The 22,934-nt window shown below is 46.7% G+C and overlaps 1 protein-coding gene across 1 annotated transcript in view; it reads right to left on the minus strand.

The window, feature by feature from the left end:
- Window positions 1-22,934, minus strand: part of LOC126108841 (forkhead box protein L2-like) — an 87,543-nt gene that overhangs the window by 13,393 nt on the left and 51,216 nt on the right. The window contains exon 8 of the mRNA XM_049914204.1: window positions 7,447-7,522. Within this exon, the coding sequence (XP_049770161.1) occupies window positions 7,447-7,522 (76 nt within the window). The remainder of the gene's footprint in view (window positions 1-7,446; window positions 7,523-22,934) is intronic.

Consider the following 22,934-nt stretch of genomic DNA (forward strand, 5'->3'; position numbering starts at 1 on the left):
CCCCCTCCTCCTCCTCCTCTCTTGGCAGGTCCCCGGACTCTCACACGCATAGTGAACATTCACCCGCCGGAGATCATCGCCATCAGTGTCTTGTGTGTGTGCTTCGTTTTGTGTTTCGCGTTCTTTCGCAGTTACAACTCCACTGTTCGCATGTGCCGTCGCCGTCCTCCGTGTTCTGTGCACCGTGTCAACGAGTGTTAGTGTTTTTATCGTCCAGCGTGAACGGCTTCATGTTTATTGCTTTTTTGTCTCTACTTTTTTTTTGCCCGCCATTTTCATTGTATTGTCTATGTCGCCTCTTTGTCACATGATTGTACCACTTAAGGCTGAAGAGCGGCGTACTATGCTGCTGACAGCCCGCCTGTATGAGGTGCTAAAATTACAATAAAGAAAAAAAAAAACTGGATCCCAACGGCCTCGTATCACTAGTAGTCGAGATGACAGGCATCTTATCCGCACGGCTGTAACGGATCGTGCAGCCACGTCTCGATCCCTGAGTCAACAGATGGGGACGTTTGCAAGACAACAACCATCTGCATTAACAGTTCGACGACGTTTGCAGCAGCACGGACTATCAGCTCGGAGACCGTGGCTGCGGTTACCCTTGACGCTGCATCACAGACAGGAGCGCCTGCGATGGTGTACTCGACGACGAACCTGGGTGCACGAATGGCAAAACGTCATTTTTTCGGATGAATCCAGGTTCTGTTTACATCTTCATGATGGTCGCATCCGTGTTTGGCGACATCGCGATGTACGCACATTCGAAGTGTGTATTCGTCATCGCCATACTGGCGTATTACACGGCGTGATGGTATGGGGTGCCATTGTTTACACGTCTCGGTCACCTCTTGTTCGCATTGACGGCACTTTGAACAGTGGATGTTACATTTCAGATGTGTTACGACCCGTGGCTCTATCCTTCATTCGATCCCTGCGAAACCCTACATTTCAGCAGGATAATGCACGACCGCATGTTGCAGGTCCTGTACGGGCCTTTCTGGATACAGAAAGTGTTCGACTGCTGCCCCGGCCAGCACGTTCTCCAGATCTCTCACCAACTGAAAATGTCTGGTCAATGGTGGCCGAGCAACTGGCTCATCACAATACGCCAGTCACTACTCTTGATGAACTGTGGTATCGTGTTGAAGCTGCACGGGCAGCTGTACCTGTACACGCCATCCGAGCTCTGTTTGACTCAATGCCCAGGCGTATCGAGGCCATTATTACGGCCAGAGGTGGTTGTTCTGGGTACTGATTTCTCGGGATGTATGCACCCAAATGGCGTGAAAATGTAATCACATGTCAGTTCTAGTATAATATATTTGTCCAATGACTACCCGTTTATTATCTGCATTTCCTCTTGGTGTTGCAATTCTAATGGCCAGTAGTGTATATATATACACTCCTGGAAATGGAAAAAAGAACACATTGACACCGGTGTGTCAGACCCACCATACTTGCTCCGGACACTGCGAGAGGGCTGTACAAGCAATGATCACACGCATGGCACAGTGGACACACCAGGAACCGCGGTGTTGGCCGTCGAATGGCGCTAGCTGCGCACCATTTGTGCACCGCCGCCGTCAGTGTCAGCCAGTTTGCCGTGGCATACGGAGCTCCATCGCAGTCTTTAACACTGGTAGCATGCCGCGACAGCGTGGACGTGAACCGTATGTGCAGTTGACGTACTTTGAGCGAGGGCGTATAGTGGGCATGCGGGAGGCCGGGTGGACGTACCGCCGAATTGCTCAACACGTGGGGCGTGAGGTCTCCACAGTACGTCGATGTTGTCGCCAGTGGTCGGCGAAAGGTGCACGTGCCCGTCGACTTGGGACTGGACCGCAGCGACGCACGTATGCACGCCAAGACCGTAGGATCCTACGCAGTGCCGTAGGGGACCGCACCGCCACTTCCCAGCAAATTAGGGACACTGTTGCTCCTGGGGTATCGGCGAGGACCATTCGCAACCGTCTCCATGAAGCTGGGCTACGGTCCCGCACACCGTTAGGCCGTCTTCCGCTCACGCCCCAACATCGTGCAGCCCGCCTCCAGTGGTGTCGCGACAGGCGTGAATGGAGGGACGAATGGAGACGTGTCGTCTTCAGCGATGAGAGTCGCTTCTGCCTTGGTGCCAATGATGGTCGTATGCGTGTTTGGCGCCGTGCAGGTGAGCGCCACAATCAGGACTGCATACGACCGAGGCACACAGGGCCAACACCCGGCATCATGGTGTGGGGAGCGATCTCCTACACTGGCCGTACACCACTGGTGATCGTCGAGGGGACACTGAATAGTGCACGGTACATCCAAACCGTCATCGAACCCATCGTTCTACCATTCCTAGACTGGCAAGGGAACTTGCTGTTCCAACAGGACAATGCACGTCCGCATGTATCCCGTGCCACCCAACGTGCTCTAGAAGGTGTAAGTCAACTACCCTGGCTAGCAAGATCTCCGGATCTGTCCCCCATTGAGCATGTTTGGGACTGGATGAAGCGTCGTCTCACGCGGTCTGCACGTCCATCACGAACGCTGGTCCAACTGAGGCGCCAGGTGGAAATGGCATGGCAAGCCGTTCCACAGGACTACATCCAGCATCTCTACGATCGTCTCCATGGGAGAATAGCAGCCTGCATTGCTGCGAAAGGTGGATATACACTGTACTAGTGCCGACATTGTGCATGCTCTGTTGCCTGTGTCTATGTGCCTGTGGTTCTGTCAGTGTGATCATGTGATGTATCTGACCCCAGGAATGTGTCAATAAAGTTTCCCCTTCCAGGGACAATGAATTCACGGTGTTCTTATTTCAATTTCCAGGAGTGTATATATATATATATATACATACTCAGTTGACGGAAGTGTAGTTGACTATTATATATATATATATATATATATATATATATATATATATATATACCTAGTGAAACTTAGTGAGAAACATGGTAGTTGTATTTATAGTTTATGATTATAATAATACCGCTAAATCTCAGTTTTCAGTAACAATAAACAGAGAGAGTCGGTACTAGGAGATGGACAGAGGGCCAGGAGGAAAAGGAGCAGAGAGCGGAAAGCAGGAGATGGAGAGAGAAGTGGGTGGCTGGAGGAGAGGAAGAGAGAGGTGGGAGGGGAAGATGGACAAAGAAGGGGGGGAGGAGGAGAATGGGGCGTGTATCCAGTTCCTATCAGAAACTCGTGCTCTCTCTTTCTTTGCCGCCTGGAGTGTCTGAACAGTTCTAGGCACTACAGTGTGAAACCGCGCGACCGCTACGGTCGCAGGTTCGAATCCTGCCAACGGCATGGATGTGTGTGATGTCCTTAGGTTAGTTAGGTTTAATTAGTTGTAAGTTCTAGGGGACTGATGACCTCAAAATTTAAGTCCCATAGTGCTCAGAGCCATTTGAACCATTTTTCAAGTGTAAGGCTGTATGAAACATTAGGCACCCTACAAAGTTGTTATGCGTCAAGGAAAGTGCCTGTCATAATAAGAATAGATATGCCGCGCGGGATTAGCCGGGCGGTCTGAGGCGCTGCAGTCATGGCCTAAGCGGCTGGTCCCGGTGGAGGTTAGAGTCCTCCCTCGGGCATCGGTGTGTGTGTGTTTGTCCTTAGGATACTTTAGGTTAAGTAGTGTGTAAGCTTAGGGACTGATGACCTTAGCAGTTAAGTCACATAAGATTTCACACACACACATTTTTTTTATCACTTCCCGTGAAGAGTCGCACCTTTTCTATTATTATTTGTTATTTTATATTTGCGACGATCCACACTTGGGATCGATTCTGTTGAAATTTGAAACTTGTGGTAAGGTTCTATGGGATTCAAACGCTGAGGTGGTTGGTCCCTAGGCTTACACACTAGTTAAACTAACTTACGCTAAGGACAACACACACATCCATGCCCGAGGGAGGACTCGAACCTCCGATGGGGGCAGCCGAGCGAACTGTGACAGGGCGCCTCAGACCGCGTGGCTACCATGCGCAGCCCTAATCTGTTGTTCTTTTGGAGATTGTACAGGGTGTCCCACTCAAACCTCCCTGATTTCAAGGACCCAGGAGACAAAAACCACATTGTAGAGCATCTCAAAGAATTTACATTCCCGCGTCAGAAGTGCCAAGCATCGTCGCCAGAGGGCAGCATGGTCACATGAAGTGAAAATGGCGACTCCACAACAGCGCGCAGAAGCAGTAGCGTGGTTTGCAGAAACAAAATCGCCGATTTCTGTGCAAAGAAATTATATATCTTCTGGTAAACCTTCCGGGATGTAAGGTCGTGGTCCGTGAAACTCTTCAGCTCCTAGCGTTTCGTCCAGAGCTGCGCTGGACGTCTTCAGAGGGGTGTTTCTCCTCCGGTGAGTCTTGCCGACTGACGGGTCGGACGTCTGAGAGCGACTTACATATCGTAGAAAGTGGGCGTGACCAGAGTTACACGTGATATGCAGAGATAATCTGTGTCAAAGATAAAACTTAACTATCGATCGTAATCTCGTCACGGATAAAACTGTCTAGGAATTCTGTAGTGCTACTGTCCAAATATCACTAAGTTTCATGGTCTCTTCTTTCCGATTAAAATTATCCCTATGTTTATATATTTCAATTGCTTCTCTACAAAGTCGTGGGTAATAGTTCGTCGTCGTAGATAAAATTTTTGTTTCGGAAAACCGCACTTGATGATTTCCTGACTGAAAAGCGTGTTCTGCTACAGCCGATTTATCTGTTTTTCCTAATCGGCAAAGGCTTCTGTGTTCTTTTAACCGTGTATTTACGCTTCTTTTTGTTGTTCCAATATGTGGAAAAGTTTATATTGGAACAACAAAAAGAAGCGTAAATACACGGTTAAAAGAACACAGAAGCCTTTGCCGATTAGGAAAAACAGATAAATCGGCTGTAGCAGAACACGCTTTTCAGTCAGGAAATCATCAAGTGCGGTTTTCCGAAACAAAAATTTTATCTACGACGACGAACTATTACCCACGACTTTGTAGAGAAGCAATTGAAATATATAAACATAGGGATAATTTTAATCGGAAAGAAGAGACCATGAAACTTAGTGATATTTGGACAGTAGCACTACAGAATTCCTAGACAGTTTTATCCGTGACGAGATTACGATCGATAGTTAAGTTTTATCTTTGACACAGATTATCTCTGCATATCACGTGTAACTCTGGTCACGCCCACTTTCTACGATATGTAAGTCGCTCTCAGACGTCCGACCCGTCAGTCGGCAAGACTCACCGGAGGAGAAACACCCCTCTGAAGACGTCCAGCGCAGCTCTGGACGAAACGCTAGGAGCTGAAGAGTTTCATGGACCACGACCTTACATCCCGGAAGGTTTACCAGAAGATATGTCATCCGGTCGTGAAAGCCTTCATACTGTGATCAAAGAAATTATAGTTGTGTGTATGAATGTGATCCACCTGATGTGAAAACAGTTAAGGAATGGTATAGGAAGTTACTCGCAATAGGAATTGTTCTGAAACATTCTGGCGGCATACATTACGGAGTTTCAGAAGAGACAGTGGAGGACATCAGACAAACGTTTCTCAGAATCCCACGTAAGTCAGTTCGTGAAGCATCTAGGTAACCTGTTGTACCTCGAGCAACATCGCATCGTGTAGTTCACCAGCGCCTTCGTATGTGTGCTTACAAAGTGCAAATCCGCAACACGTGACGCCAAACGGCAAACCACGGCGACAACAATTTGCTGCAGATATGCTGCAGTGTATTGATGTGGATGCCAGCTTCCTCGAAAGATGTTTATTCTCAGATGAGGCAACTTTTCATTTATTAGGAAGTGTTAATAGGCACAATGCTCGAATTTGGGGTTCGGAAAATCCGCACCTTGTCACTGAACATGTTCGTGATAGACCTAAACTAAACGTCTGATGCGGGCTAATGCATGACACGATTGTTGGACCGTTCTTCTTTGCGGAACAAAGAGTGAATCGGTCAGTGTATCTGACACATGTTGGAGTAGTTTGTGTACTCTCAGATACAAGACTTGTAACCCGACATCATTTCTCGACAAGATGGAGATGCGCCGCACTGGCCAATGGCTGTTCGCAAGTTCTTGGATTGAAAATTTCCCAATCGTTGGATCGGATGCAGGGGAACCATTGCCTGGCGACCACGTTCACCCGACATTACGCCGCTTGATTTCTTCATGTGGGGATTCGTGAAGGACCGCGTGTATGTGGACGATATTCCTTCATTGCGACATCGTATCACTGATGCGATTGAAACAGTAACAGAGGAAATGTTACAAATAACTTGGCAAGAAGTGGAGTATAGACTCTATATTCTTCGTGGTACAAATGGTTCACATGTAGAGTTGTACTGATGATAAATAAATAAATTCTTTGAGATGCTCTACAATGTGGTGCATTTTTCATTGTTGTACCTACTGTGGTTTTTTTTTCCCCTGGGTCTTTGAAACCAGGTAGGTTTGAGTGGGACACCCTGTATTATTGGTTCATTTTGGTGAGTCCAATAAATTGTTTTCGGGCTTGTGTTTTCCCGATTTTTATTCTGCTAGCGCAGATACTTCAATAATAAAATGACAATGATAGGAATGTATACAGGGAAGGGCAGGTTTATTTTACAGATGGGACAGAGTCGCAAAGGCGCTGAGAGAACTCTATTGACAGATGCATGAAGATCAATGCAAACTATCCTGAGAAAGCCTACATACAAAGTTTCGAGACCCAACATTATGAATGCAGGAATATAGTAGACGCCCCTACGTATCTTCACATATCAACTGTGAGGACGACACGAGACTAACACTAAAATGTAAACTTTCACGGCCGGAAATATCATGTCCATTGTAATTATCCGGGCTGTTATGCCGTGGTCGGTTGATGAATTCTGTGTCGATTCCCAACGTTTCGTCTCCGACTGCGGGAGACATCTTCAAGGGGGTCCAACACCCCACTGCCAGTGGGTGTGTTGGACCTTCCATCGACCTACGGACCCCCTTGAAGAGACTAACCACGAGACTAACCACAACACGGCACAGAGGTATTTAAACCGTTAGCTGAACTGCGCCCCGTATGTGAACGGAACGGGAAGAAGTCCTAATAACTGGTGCAACGGGAAGTACCCTCTGCTATGCACTTCACAGTGGTTTTCGGAGTAGTTACTTACATGAAGAGTGTGCCTTGATCTTTATCACCCAGTATTTTGTAGTTGCAGAGGGCAGACAGGTGCTGTAGTTCAGACTACACGATTGGAACCTCGCAGCTTCCCATGCACTGAGGGTATACGGGGCAGGCAAGAGAACCGTGTGTATGGATATAAAGGTAAAGGAAGGCAGTGAAAGGCACGTTCTACCACACTTCGTCACTGATGGTCCAGGCACACAAGGCGATGAAGGTGGAATATGAGTTAGGACGGTTCGTACAAAGACCAAACCATGGTTATGGTAGACTGATGGGTACTCACCGAGCGTCGAACCCAGCTGGGAGTAGCCGTTCACTGCCGCCTGCAGCTGCATGTTCTGGACCTGGTGGTGCTGGAGCTGGAAAAACACAAACACTTATGCTGCTATGTAAGTCTGCAGGGTTTCATGGCCCTAGTCACTAGTGATGAAATCTTCCGAGTTGTTAGGCCACGTCATATTAGCCACAAGCTAGACAAGCTCAAGTATTGTGGCATGAGTGGGACAGTGCACAAATTGTTTAATTCGTACCTACCTGGAAGAGTGCAGAAAGTTGAAATAAGTAGTTCTCATAATATGCAAAGATCAGCACATTCCTCAAACTGGGGAACTATCAAGAATGGGGTTCCACAAGGGTCAGTCTTGGGTCCTTTGCTGTTCTTAATATATATTAATGACTTGCCATTCTATATTCATGAAAAGGCAAAGTTAGTTCTCTTTGCTGATGATACAGGTATAGTAATCACACCTGACAAACAAGAATTAACTGATGAAATTGTCAATACTGTCTTTCAGAAAATTACTAAGTGGTTCCTTGTAAACGGACTCTCACTGAATTTTGATAAGACACAGTACATACAGTTCTGTACAGTGAATGGTATGACGCCATTAATAAATATAGACCTTAACCAGAAGCATATAGCTAAGGTAGAATATTCCAAATTTTTAGGTGTGTCCATTGATGAGGGATTAAATTGGAAGAAACACATTGATGATCTGCTGAAACGTTTGAGTTCAGCTACTTATGCAATAAGGGTCATTGCAAATTTTGGTGATAAAAATCTTAGTAAATTAGCTTACTACGCCTATTTTCACTCGTTGCTTTCATATGGCATCATATTTTGGGGTAATTCATCACTGAGGAATAAAGTATTTATTGCACAAAAGCGTGTAGTCAGAATAATAGCTGGAGTCCACTCAAGATCATCCTGCAGACATTTATTTAAGGATCTAGGGATATTCACAGTAGCTTCTCAGTATATATACTCTCCTATGAAATTTGTTGTTAACAACCAAACCCAATTCAAAAGTAATAGCAGTGTGCATAACTACAATACTAGGAGAAAGGATGATCTTCACTATTCAAGATTAAATCTAACTTTGGCACAGAAAGGGGTGAATTATACTGGCACTAAAGTCTTTGGTCACTTACCAAATAGTATCAAAAGTCTGACAGATAACCAACAAGTATTTAAGAAGAGATTAAAATAATTTCTGAATGACAACTCCTTCTACTCCATAGAGGAATTTTTAGATATAAATAAAAAAAATTAAAAAAATAAAAAATAAAAATAAAAAAAACAAAAAATGAAAAAGTTGTTATATTAACTTAAGTATGTTGTTAAATTAACTTAATTATGTCATGTATTGGAAAATTTGACTCGGTCGACATCATTACGAAATATCGTATTCATGATCCATGGAACTAGTATTAATCTAATCTAATCTAATCTAATATAATATAATCTTGTTCACTGCTCGACGTTTTCTGTCCATCCGCCGCGGTTCTCTTCGCTCTTGGACTGGCGTCTCTGGATGAATGAGTGTTCAGACATCCGGAGACGCGAGAGGAATACTGAGGGAGATTGCAGCACACGGACCGGAACGTCGAGCAGTGAAGACGCTTGTGGCGAATATGATGTGGCCTAACAACTCGGAAGATTTTACCCTCAGTCGTACTACTGTCTCTGCTAACGAAGCTCACGGCCAAATATCTCACGAAATAAGCGTCAAACGAAAAAACTACAAAGAACGAAACTAGCTTTAAGGGTCAAACCAGATGGCGCTATGGTTGGCCCGCTAGATGGCGATGCCATAGGTCAAACGGGTATCAACTGCGTTTTTTAAAATATGAACCCCTATTTTTTTATTACATATTCGTGTAGTACGTAAAGAAATGTGAATGTTTTAGTTGGGCCACTTTTTCCGCCTTGTGATAGACGGCGCTGTAATAGTCACAAACATATGGCTCACAATTTTAGACGAACAGCTGGTAACAGGTAGGTCGCCAAATTGAGATTTTCACTCTGCAGCGGAGTGTGCGCTGATATGAAACTTCCTGGCAGATTAAAACTGTGTGTCGGACCGAGACTCGAACTCGGGACATTTTGCCTTTCGCGGGCAAGTGCTCTACCAGGTAGGTCTTTTAAATGAAAATACAGAACGTAGGTACGTTTGAACAATTTATTTCGGTCGTTACAATGTGATACATGTACCTTTGTGAACTTATCATTTCTGAGAACGCATGCTGTTATCGCGCGATTACCTGTAAATACCACATTAATGCAATAAATGCTCAAAATGATGTCCGTCAACCTCAATGCATTTGGCAATACGTGTAACGACATTCCTCTCAACAGCGGATAATTCGCCTTCCGTAATGTTCGCACATGCATTCACAATGCGCTGACCATGTTGTCAGGCGTTGTCGGTGGATCACGATAGCAAATATCCTTCAACTTTCCCCGCAGAAAGAAATGCGGGGACGTGAGATACGGTGAACGTGCGGGCCACGGTATGGTGCATCGGCGACCAATCCACCAGTCATGAAATATGCTATTCAATACCGCTTCTATCGCACGCGAGCTATGTGCCGGACATCCATCACGTCGGAAGTACATCGCCATTCTGTCATCCAGTGAAACATCTTGTAGTAACATCGGTAGAACATTACGTAGGAAATCAGCATACATTGCACCATTTAGACTGCCATCGATAAAATGGGGGCCAATCATCCTTCCTCCCATAATGCCGCACCATACATTAACCCGCCAACGTCGCTGATGTTCCACTTGTCGCAGCCATCGTGGAATTTTCGTTGCCCAATAGTGCATATTATGCCGATTTACGTTACTGATGTTGGTGAATGACGCCTCGTCGCTAAATAGAACGCGTGCAAAAAGTCTGTCATCGTCCCGTAATTTCTCTTGTGCCCAGTGGCAGAACTGTACACGACGTTGAAAGACGTCGCCATGCAATTCCTGCTGCATAGAAATATGGTACGGATGCAATAGATGTTGGTGTAGCATTCTCAACACCGACGTTTTTGAGATTCCCGATTCTCGCGCAATTTGTCTGCTACTGATGTGCGGATTAGCCGCGACAGCAGCTAAAACACCTACTTGGGCATCATCATTTGTTGCAGGTCGTGGTTGACATTTCACATGTGGCTGAACACTTCCTGTTTCCTTAAATAACGTAACTATCCGGCGAACGGTCCGGACACTTGGATGATGTCGTCCAGGATACCGAGCAGCATACGTAGCACACGCCCGTTGGGCATTTTGATCACAATAGCCATACATCAACACGATATCGACCTTTTGCGCAATTGGTAAACGGTCCATTTTAACACCGGTAATATATCACGAAGCAAATATCGTCCGCACTGGCGGAATGTTACGTGATAGCACGTACTTATACGTTTGTGACTATTACAGCGCCATCTATCACAAAGCGAAAAAAGTGGTCCAACTAAAACATTCATATTTCTTTACGTACTACACGAATATGTAATAAAAAATTGGGGTTCCTATTTTTAAAAAAACGCAACTGATATCCGTTTGACCTATGGCAGCGCCATCTAGCGGGCCAACCATAGGGCTATCTGGTTTCCCGCTTCAAGCTAGGCGAGTTTCGTTCTCCGTAGTTTTTTCGTTTGATGCTTATTTCGTGAGATATTTGGCCCGGTCACGATCAATGGACCACCATGTATAAGCCACTCGGGCGTCTGCAGAGGACAAGGAAGAAAGAACCATGTGTACGTGACGAACCAAATTTCTGAATAAAAACGAGGTTGACAATAAGAGGTTTACAGTGAAGTAGAACGCTGGAAATTCTGTTCAGAGTTACAGCACATTCTTTCTCGACTTCCAATTGATATACGGGGCATTCAAATGAAAACAAGGCAGTTCGAACAAAAGTAAGTAAACTGATTAATTATTTGAGAAGTAATCTCCACAACTGTTAATAAGTTTATATCCTGTCGCGAGACAGACGGTTGACGCCCACCTGGGAAAATATTTGCGGTCAACTGCAGAGCCATGCTTCTAGCCAGGGGAGCATCTCTTCGTCTGAAGGAATTACGAACGTCGTTCTTCAGGACTCCAAGAAACTACATCTACATCTACAGCTACATGGACACACTGCGAATCACACTTAAGTGCTTTTCACGGAGTTCATCGAGCCACTTTCACAATAATTCTCTATTGCTCTACTCTCGAACACCGCGTGGTGAAAACGAACTCCTGTATCTTTCCGTGCTAGTCCTGATTTTCCTTATTTTATAATGATGATCGATTCTCCCAATGTAGGTCGATGTCAACAAAAAATTTTTGCATTCGTGGGAGGAACTTGGTAATGGAAATTTCGGGAGAAGTTTCCGCCGTAACGAGAAACGCCTTTGTTTTAACAATCTCCACCACACATCCTGTATCATTTCTGTGACACTCTCTCCTATATTTCGCGACAATACAAAACGTGCTGCCTTTCTTTGAACTTTTTTCGATGTACTCCGGCAGTCCTCTCTGGTAAGGTAACCCACACCGGGCAGCAGTATTCTAAAACAGGACGGACAAGCGTAGTGTAGGCAGTCTCCTTAGTAGATCTGTTACATTTTCTGAGTGTCCTGCCAATAAAACACAATCTTTGGTTAGCCTTCCCCGCAACATTTCCTATGTGTTCTTTCCAATTTTAATTGTTCGTACTTGTAATTCCTAGGTATTTAGTTGAATTTACAGCCTTTAGATTCGACTGGTTTATCGTGTAACCGAAGTTTAACGAATTCCTTTTAGCACTTACGTGGATGACACACTTTTCGTTATTTAGGTTCAAGTGCCAATTTTCGCACCATACAGATATCATTTCTAAATCGTTTTGCAATTTGTTTTGATCTTCCGCTGAATTTACCAGACGATAAACGACAGCATCATCTGCAAACAACTTAAGACGGTGGCTTGTGTCCTAAATAGTTTATGCAGATAAGGAACAGCTGAAGGCCTATAACACTACCTTAGGGTACGCCAGAAATCTCTTCTGTTTTACTCGATTACTAGGAACTGTGACGTCTCTGACAGGAAATCACGAATCCATTCACATAGCTGAGACGATATTTCATAAGCACACAATTTCACTACAAACCCGCTGTGTGCTACTGTGTAAAAAGCCTTCTGGAAATCGAGAAATACGGAATCAAATCGAAATACCTTGTCAATTGCACCCAACGCTTCGTGTGTGTAGGCAGATAGTTGTGTTTCCCAATGACGATGTTTTCTAAATCCGTGTCGACTGTGTGTGTCAATAGACCGTTCTCATCGACGAAATTAGTAATCTTCGAACACAATATACGTTCCATATATTGATGAGAGAAAGCTTTTGACAAGGTTGACTGGAATACTCTCTTTCAAATTATGAAGGTGGTAGGAGTCAAATACAGGGAGCGAAAGGCTATTTACAATTTGTACAGAAACCACATAGCAGTTACAAGGGTCGAGGGACATGAAAGGGAAGTAGTGGTTGGAAGGGAGTGAGACAGGGTTATAGCCTATCCTCTGTGTTATTGAATATGTATATTGAGCAAGCAATAAAGCAAACAAAAGAAAAATTAAATTTGGAGCAGGAATTAAAATCTATGGAGAAGAAATAAAAACTTTGAGGTTTGCCGATGACATTGTAATTCTGTCAGAGACAGCAAAGGACTTGGAAGAGCAGTTGAACGGAATAGACAGTGTCTTGAAAGGAAGATATAAGATGTGCATCAACAAAAGCAAAACGAGGATAATGGAATGTAGTCTAATTTAATCAGGTGACGCTAAGGGACTTACATTAGGAAATGAGACACTTAAAGTAGTAGAAGAGTTCTGCTATTTGGGGAGCAAAGTAACTGATGATTGTCGAAGTAGAGAAGATATAAAATGTAGACTACCAATGGCAAGAAAAGCATTTCTGAAGAAGAGAAATTTGTTAACATCGAGTATAGATGTAAGTGTCAGGAAGTAATTTCTGAAAGTATTTGTATGGAGTGTAGCCATGTATGGAAGTGGAACATGGACGATAAATGGTTCAGAGAGGAACAGAATAGAAGCTTTCGGAATGTGGTGCTACAGAAGAATGCTGAAGATTAGATCGGTAGATGGTGTAACTAATGAGGAGGTGCCGAATACAAGTGGGGAGAAGAGGAGTTTGTTGCACAACTTGACAAGAAGAAGGGATCGGTTGGTAGGACATGTTCTGAGGCATCAAGGGACCACCAATTTAGTATTGGAGGGCAGCGTGGAGGGTAAAAATCGTAGAGGGAGACCAAGAGATGAATACACTAAGCAGATTCAGAAGGATGTAGGTTGCAGTAGGTACTGGGAGATGAAGAAGCTTGCACAGGAGAGACCAGCATGGAGAGCTGCATGAAACCAGTCTCTGGACTGAAGACCACAACAACAACAACAACATATTGTTGCTGGAAATAGAATGGGATGAGGTCGGGACTGTACGGAGGATGTGTAAGGACTTCCACCCTAAAATTCTATAGCACAATCGAAACAACCTTGACAACATGTGGGAGGGCATTGGCCTGCAACAGAATGACGACTGCAGTCAATTGTGCTGACGGTGCGCTTGAGTGTTTGCAAAGCGTCCACTATGCACTGTGGATTAATTGTGGCGCCGAGTTCCTGATAATCAATGAGCAGCGGACTGATGCAGTCAAACAGAAAAGCCAACACGAGTTTCCCAGAGCTCGCGTGGCTGCTGTTAAGACTACATTGAACAAATTTCGCTGGGAAGCCCTTACACAACCTCTGTACAGTCCTGAATTCTCTCCATTCGATTTCGATATTTTTGGAGCCCTGGCTTGGCGTCTGCCGATTTCCTTCGGACGAAGAGTTTTACGTCTAGGTACAATCATGGTTCTGAAGGCAACCGCAGTTATTTTTCCATGAAGGCACTGACCGTTTCGTAAAAACTGACCAACTCAGTACTGTATACTTATATGGAAAGGTGTCCGTTCTTTCGGACATGTCCGAAAGAAGAGACGCCATTTCCATATAAGTAAATACACTCATGCTCATAAATAAAGTATAATGCTGATAGATGGTGAAACAACGCTCTGGTGGGCGGTTTGCGGGTTTAAATCACCTCGGGCTATGACCATGCGGTGCATTTGACCTGCGGTCGTCGCACGGTGGCGCTGGCAGCAGTCCACATACGCAGAGGTGTGTCGGTGCATGTCAGAGTACGGGGCAGCGAGTAAGTGTGCTGGCGTGCTAGTGGTGACTGTGTGTTGGAAATGGCTCAAAGAACACATGTCGATGACGTTATGAGGGGTAGAATACTAGGGCGACTGGAGGCTGGTCAAACACAGCAGGTCGTAGCACGGGCCCTCCGTGTGCCACAAAGTGTGATCTCAAGATTATGGCAACGATTCCAGCAGACAGGAAACGTGTCCAGGCGCTACAGTACGGGACGTCCACAGTGCACAACACCACAAGAAGACCGATATCTCAGCATCAGTGCCCGCAGACGGCCACGGAGTACTGCAGGCAGCCTCGCTCGGGACCTTACCGCAGCCACTGGAACAGTTGTCTCCAGACACGCAGTCTACAGACGACTGAACAGACACGGTTTATTCTCCCAGAGAACTGCAAGGTGCATTCCACTGACCCCAGGTCACAGGAGAGCCCATAAAGCCCGGTGTCAAGAACACAGTACATGGTCATTGGAACAGTGGTCCCACGTTATGTTCACAGACTAGTCCAGGTATAGTCTGAAAAGTGATTCTCGCCAGGTTTTCATCTGGCGTGAAACAGGAACCAGATACCAACCCCTTAATGTCCTCGAAACGGACCTGTATGGAGGTCGTGGTTTGATGGTGTGGGGTGGGATTATGATTGGTGCACGTACTCCCCTGCATGTCTCTGACAGAGGAACTGTAACAGGTCAGGCGTATCAGGACATCATTTTGCACCAGTATGTCCGCCTTTTCAGGGGTGCAGTGGGTCCCACCTTCCTCCTGATGAATGATAACGCACGGCCCCACTAAGCTGCCATCTTGGAGGAGTACCTTGAAACAGAAGGTATCAGGTGAATGGAGTGGCCTGCCTGTTCTCCAGACCTAAACCCCATCGAGCACGTCTGGGATGCTCTCGGTCGACGCATCGCTGCACGTCTTCAGACCCCTACGACACTTCGGGAGCTCCGACAGACCCTGCTGCAAGAATGGGAGGCTGTACCCCGGCAGTTGCTCGGCCACCTGATCCAGAGTATGCCAACCCTTGTGCGGCCTGTGTACGTGTGCACGGTGGTCATATCCCATACTGATGTCGGGGTAGATGCGCAGGAAACAGTGGCGATTTGTAGCACATGTATTTCGGGACGGTTTTCTCAACTCATCGCCAATACCGTGGACTTACAGACCTGTGTCGTGTGTGTTCCCTTTGTGCCTATGCTATTAGCGCCAGTTTTGTCTGCTGCCACGTTGTGTGGCACCACATTCTGCAACCATCTTTAATTTATGAGCATGAGTGTAGTTTTGGCAATACCGGCTATGATCTTCTTCTTCTGTGTGCATGCACACATATTACCCGAACTCTTATTGGACTTGGAAGGATTGTCTTCCACGAATAAAGAGTGCATTCGGTAGGGACACTATGAATGAAGTGTGTGGACATATAAGGTGAGAACGTAGGTCTCGCAGGAGGCATGTGCAGGAGATAGTTCCTGCAGTCGCTCTATCCTCTCTGCCCTCGGTGGCTCAGATGGATAGAGCATCAGCCTTGTAAGCAGGAGATCCTGGTTTCGAGTTCTGGTCGGGGCATACATTTTCACCTTTCCCCGTTGATATATATCAACACCCGTCAGTAGCTCAAGATATTAATATACAGGGTGATTCAAAAAGAATACCACAACTTTAAAAATGTGTATTTAATGAAAGAAACATAATATAACCTTCTGTTATACATCATTACAAAGAGTATTTAAAAAGGTATTTTTTCACTCAAAAACAAGTTCAGAGATGTTCAATATGGCCCCTTCCAGACACTCGAGCAATATCAACCCGATACTCCAACTCGTTCCACACTCTCTGTAGCATATCAGGCGTAACAGTTTGGATAGCTGCTGTTATTTCTCGTTTCAAATCATCAATGGTGGCTGGGAGAGGTGGCCGAAACACCATATCCTTAACATACCCCCATAAGAAAAAATCGCAGGGGGTAAGATCAGGGCTTCTTGGAGGCCAGTGATGAAGTGCTCTGTCACGGGCTGCCTGGCGGCCGATCCATCGCCTCGGGTAGCTGACGTTCAGGTAGTTACGGACAGATAAGTGCCAATGTGGTGGCGCTCCATCCTGCTGAAATATGAATTGTTGTGCTTCTTGTTGGAGCTGAGGGAACAGCCAATTCTCTAACATCTCCAGATACTGTAGTCCAGTTACAGTAGCACCTTCGAAGAAAAAGGGACCAAAAACTTTACTGGCTGAAATGGCACAGAAAACGTTCACCTTAGGCGAGTCACGTTCATACTGAGTTGTTTCCCGCGGATTCTCAGTGCCCCATATACAGACATTGTGACGGTTGACTTTCCTGTTAGTGTGGGAAGTTGCTTCATCACTAAACACAATCTTTGAAACGAAAGATTCATCTGTTTCCATTTCAGCAAGGATAAAATCACAGAAATCGATTCTTTTAATCTTATCAGCTGCAGACAGTGCTTGAACCAATTTCAGACGATAAGGTTTCATAACTAACCTTTTTCGTAGGACTCTCCATACAGTTGATTGTGGAATTTGGAGCTCTCTGCTAGCTCTGCGAGTCGATTTTCCTGGGCTGCGAACAAATGCTTGCTGGATGCGTGCTACATTTTCATCACTCGTTCTCGACCGTCCAGAACTTTTCCCTTTGCACAAACACCCATTCTCTGTAAACTGTTTATACCAACGTTTAATACACCACCTATCAGGAGGTTTAACACCATACTTCGTTCGAAATGCACGCTGAACCACTGTCGTCGATTCACTTCTGCCGTACTCAATAACACAAAAGGCTTTCTGTTGAGTGGTCGCCATCTTAGCATCAACTGACGCTGTCGCCTAGTCAACAGCGCCTCAAGCGAACAAATGTACAACTAAGTGAAACTTTATAGCTCCCTTAATTCGCCGACAGATAGTGCTTAGCCCTGCCTTTTGTCGTTGCAGAGTTTTAAATTCATAAAGTTGTGGTATTCTTTTTGAATCACCCTGTATAATTCTAACCCAGTACTGCGTCCGACCACGTCTGTCCCTTATGCAAGCAGTTATTCAGCTCGGCATCGATTGACAGAGTTTTGGATGATCTCCTGAGGCATATCGTACCAAATTGTGTCCAATTTGCGCGTCACATTGCCAAAATCCCGAGCTGGTTGGTGCGCCCCCACCCAAAGTACTCGGAATGTGCTCAAGGTCCAGCGTCCTTGCTGGCCAAGGTAGGGCCTGGCACGCACGAAGACAGGCAGTAGAAATTCCCGCTTTATGCGCGCCAGTGTTATCTTGCTGAAATGTATGCCCAGGAGAGGGCGCCATGAAGGTCAGTAGAAAATCGTCGACATACCACTGTGTTGTAAGGGTCCCGCAGATGACAACCAAAGGGTTCCTGCTATGAAAAGAAATGGCGCCCCAGACCACAACTCCTGGTTGTCTGGTCGTACGGAGAGCTGTGGTCTGGTTGGTATCCTGCAGCTGTCCGGGGCGTCCCCAGACCCTTTTTCACTGGTCAATGGTGGTCGTGAAAATGCTTGAACAGCATAGAGTAGCGGGAAGAGCTGCGGCAAACCAGTCTCAGGACTGAAGACCACAACAACAACAAATGGCGTTCGAAGCAGGACTCATCACTGCAGACAATCCTGTTGTAACCGCGACCGTCCCAGTCGCGGGGTTGCCGTGAAGGAAAGCACAGTGGGACCCACGGAGCGGCCCGTGAACAACACAAACGGGAGAGGAGAGACACAAATAACGAAGGGCAACCGAGCGCGACCTTACGAACAACAACAAGCAAGAAACAACGGTCACAAGAAAACCTCACGAATCAACCGCGTCCACTCGTACATGGAACAAAGTAACGTAAATACGCTGCCTGAGGCGAGATTTCAATAGACGCATCCAAAGATTAGACTGACTGGCTGAGATTTTGTTTTTTGTTCCTTTATTGTATTTCAATTCCCCATCGGGGCGGGCTGGCAGCAGCATATGCGCTGCTCTTCAGCTGAAAGACATAGAACCAACAATAGAAGACATTTAAAAATGTACAAAGGAGAAAACATGGTTGGGTTGGGTTGTTTGGGGGAGGAGACCAAACAGCGAGGTCATCGGTCTCATCGGATTAGGGAAGGACGGGGAAGGAAGTCGGCTGTGCCCCTTCAAAGGAACCATCCCAGCACGTGCCTGGAGCGATTTAGGGAAATCACGGAAAACCTAAATCAGGATGGCTGGATGCAGGATTGAACCGTCGTCCTCCCAAATGCGAGTCCAGTGTGCTAGCCACTGCGCCACCTCGCTCGGTGAGAAAACATGGTGAAAATAGTTATAAAAAAGGGGTAACATCATGGAACGCAATAGACAAAAAAAGGGGCGACTGTAAAATGGAGATAAAATCCGTAAAAAAGTAGTGCACACAAAAAACCACACACTGGGGTGGGAAAATTAAAAGAACACAAGACACAGTATGACTGGAGCATAAAAGTATCGACAGATGGCGTAGCACATAACAAACACAGACAGTGACACTAAGTACAAGGCCAGCACACGATTAAAATCACACCTCTTGACGCACAGGAGAAACAGCACTAAACACGATACTGATGTGGCACACTGATGATGATCAAAACGGAGGATCTGCCAGGCGCAAGGAGATGAGGGAGACCGGAAGAAGGGAGGGAGGGGAAGAGATGGGGGAGATGAGCGGGCGGCGCGCTGAAGAGGGCCAGGTAGGGAGGGATGTGGGAAGGAAAGAGGCAAGGATGGGGAGAAGGAGGGGAGAGGAAAAAGGGGGGCCTGGGGAGGGGGGAACAAGGCCAGGTTACAGTTGGAAAGAATAGTAGATGCCAGGGTGAAGTTGATCATCTGGGAGGGGGAGGCACTGTAAATTGCCTTGATGAGGGGGATGGAGGGTGTGGAGGTGGAGATAGGGAGGGATACAGTGATAGAGGTGCGGCAACAGGCAGGGGGTGGAGAGGAAGGAGGAAACCAGAGGGTGGGGGGGATCGAGCCTGCAGACAATGTAAAGGATGCGGAGGTGTTGGAGGAACAGGAGGAGGTGGGGGAAGGGGATCAGTTCATACAGGAGCCGTGTGGGGGAAGGAAGGCGGATACGGAAGGCAAGGCGGAGCGCATGGCGTTCAAGGATTTGGAGGGCCTTGTAAAAGTGGGTGGGTGCGGAGATCCAGGCAATGCTGGCATAACAGAGGATAGGATGGATGGGGGATTCGTAGGTGTGGAGGATGGTTTTTTTTTGGTCATCAGTCTACTGACTGGTTTGATGTGGCCCGCCACAAATTCCTTTCCGGTGCTAACGTCTTCATCTCACAGTAGCACTTGCAACCTACGTCCTCAATTATTTCCTTGACGTATTCCAATCTCTGTCTTCCTCTACAGTTTTTGCCCTCTACAGCTCCCTCTAGTACCATGGAAGTCATTCCCTCATGTCTTAGCAGATGATCTATCATCCTGTCCCTTCTCCTTATCAGTGTTTTCCACATATTCCTTTCCTCTCCGATTCTGCGTAGAACCTCCTCATTCCTTACCTTATCAGTCCACCTAATTTTCAACGTTCGTCTATAGCACCACATCTCAAATGCTTCAATTCTCTTCTGTTCCGGTTTTCCCACAGTCCATGTTTCACCACCATACAATGCTGTACTCCAGACGTACATCCTCAGAGATTTCTTCCTCAAATTAAGGCCGGTATTTGATATTAGTAGACTTCTCTTGGCCAGAAATGCCTTTTTTGCCATAGCGAGTCTGCTTTTGATGTCCTCCTTGCTCCGTCTGTCGTTGGTTGTTTTACTGCCTAGGTAGCAGAATTGCTTAACTTCATTGACTTCGTGACCATCAATCCTGATGTTAAGTTTCTTGCTGTTCTCATTTCTACCACTTCTCATTACCTTCGTCTTTCTCCGATTTACTCTCAAACCATACTGTGTACTCATTAGACTGTTCATTCTGTTCAGCAGATCATTTAATTCTTCTTCACTTTCACACAGGATAGCAATGTCATCAGCGAATCGTATCATTGATATCCTTTCACCTTGGTGATGGTAGAAGGATGCAATCCGCATGTCCGGCCAGACAGGAGTTCCAGAAGGCGGAGGCGGGAATGGGCTTTCTGCTGGACGGTCTGGAGGTGACGGGTCCCAGTGAGGTGTCGGTCGAGGGTGAGGCCGAGGTATCTCAGGGTGAGGGTGAGCTGGATAGGACGACCATAAAGGGTGAGGTAGAAATCATTGAGACGAAAGGAGCGGGTGGTGCGGCCTATGATGATTGCCTGGGTTGTGGAGGGGTTGTGACGGAGGGACCACTGGTTACGTCAGCTGGTGAACTGGTTAAGGTGGGTTTGGAGGGTATGTTGGGACCGTTTAAGGGTAGGATAGAGAGCCAGGAAGGCGGTGTCATCAGCATATCGCTGAGCGAGAGGCAGCCGCTTAAATACATGATCAGGGACGCCATTATTGGCTGCTGGGACCACGTGCCCCACCGTGGCGCCCTCACATTAAACGTGGGCCGGGAGGTGTGCGCCGTCACAGCTTATGGCGCGATGGCGCAGAGACCTCTAGGGGTCTTTGACGTCCGTGCCATCTGGTGCGGATTCAGAATCTGCAGCGCGTGGTGCCAAAATCCTCCTGCAGCCAATGAGACTCGAGGCCAAAGATGGGTCAGGAGACGCTCTGGACGGCAGCGGTGCTATACCGACCCAGCTGTCGCCGATATGGTCCGATAACCAGGAGTTACGGTCTGGGGTGCCATTTCTTTTCAAAGCAGGACCACTTTTGCTGTCATCCGCTGCACCCTTACAGCACAGCCGTACGTCGACAATATTCTACGCCCCATTTTGATCCTCTTCATGGCAAGCCATGCAGGGCTTAGATTTAAGTAAGATAATTTCCGCCTGTATATGGCGAGAGTATCGACTGCTTCTCTTCATCCTCGAGAAAACCTATCTTGGCCAGCAAGGTCGCCGGATCGTCCCCCAGTTGATAGTTTTTGGAGCACTATGGGCAGGACCCTCCAACCGGCTCGAAATTTTGAGGACCTAACGCGCCGCTTGGACAGAATTTGGCACGATATCCCTCAAGAGGACTCGAACAACTCTGTCAATCGATGCCGAGCCGAATAAATGCTTTCATAATGGCCAGCGGTGGACCAACGCGTTATTGACTTACTGAATTTGTGAATCTCTTTTTCCTGAATAAATCATCCAGTTTTTTCGTAAATTTTAATCATTTATTTGTCTGTACATGCACATCACATTTACTGTTTTGGCCCCCTTGGATAGTTCCTTCGTAGTGTGTCTTTTTTTTTTCTTTGGAGTATAGTAACAGTTACGGCCAATATTTTTGAAATGATAATCAGTTTACCTACTTTTTTCCATCTGTCTCGTTTTCACACATAAACTCCTGGAAATTGAAATAAGAACACCGTGAAATCATTGTCCGAGGAAGGGGAAACTTTATTGACACATTCCTGGGGTCAGATACATCACATGATCACACTGACAGAACCACAGGCACATAGTCACAGGCAACAGAGCATGCACAATGTCGGCACTAGTACAGTGTATATCCACCTTTTGCAGCAATGCAGGCTGCTATTCGCCCATGGAGACGATCGTAGAGATGCTGGATGTAGTCCTGTGGAACGGTTTGCCATGCCATTTCCACCTGGCGCCTCAGTTGGACCAGCGTTCGTGCTGGACGTGCAGACCGCGTGAGACGACGCTTCATCCAGTCCCAAACATGCTCAATGGGGGACAGATCCGGAGATCTTGCTGGCCAGGGTAGTTGACTTACACCTTCTAGAGCACGTTGGGTGGCACGGGATACATGCGGACGTGCATTGTCCTGTTGGAACAGCAAGTTCCCTTGCCGGTCTAGGAATGGTAGAACGATGGGTTCGATGACGGTTTGGATGTACCGTGCACTATTCAGTGTCCCCTCGACGATCACCAGTGGTGTACGGCCAGTGTAGGAGATCGCTCCCCACACCGTGATGCCGGGTGTTGGCCCTGTGTGCCTCGGTCGTATGCAGTCCCGATTGTGGCGCTCACCAGCACGGCGCCAAACACGCATACGACCATCATTGGCACCAAGGCAGAAGCGACTCTCATCGCTGAAGACGACACGTCTCCATTCGTCCCTCCATTCACGCCTGTCGCGACACCACTGGAGGCGGGCTGCACGATGTTGGGGCGTGAGCGGAAGACGGCCTAACGGTGTGCGGGACTGTAGCCCAGCTTCATGGAGACGGTTGCGAATGGTC

The sequence above is a fragment of the Schistocerca cancellata genome, chromosome 11, assembly GCF_023864275.1.
Source record: "Schistocerca cancellata isolate TAMUIC-IGC-003103 chromosome 11, iqSchCanc2.1, whole genome shotgun sequence".
Lineage (NCBI taxonomy): Eukaryota > Metazoa > Arthropoda > Insecta > Orthoptera > Acrididae > Schistocerca > Schistocerca cancellata.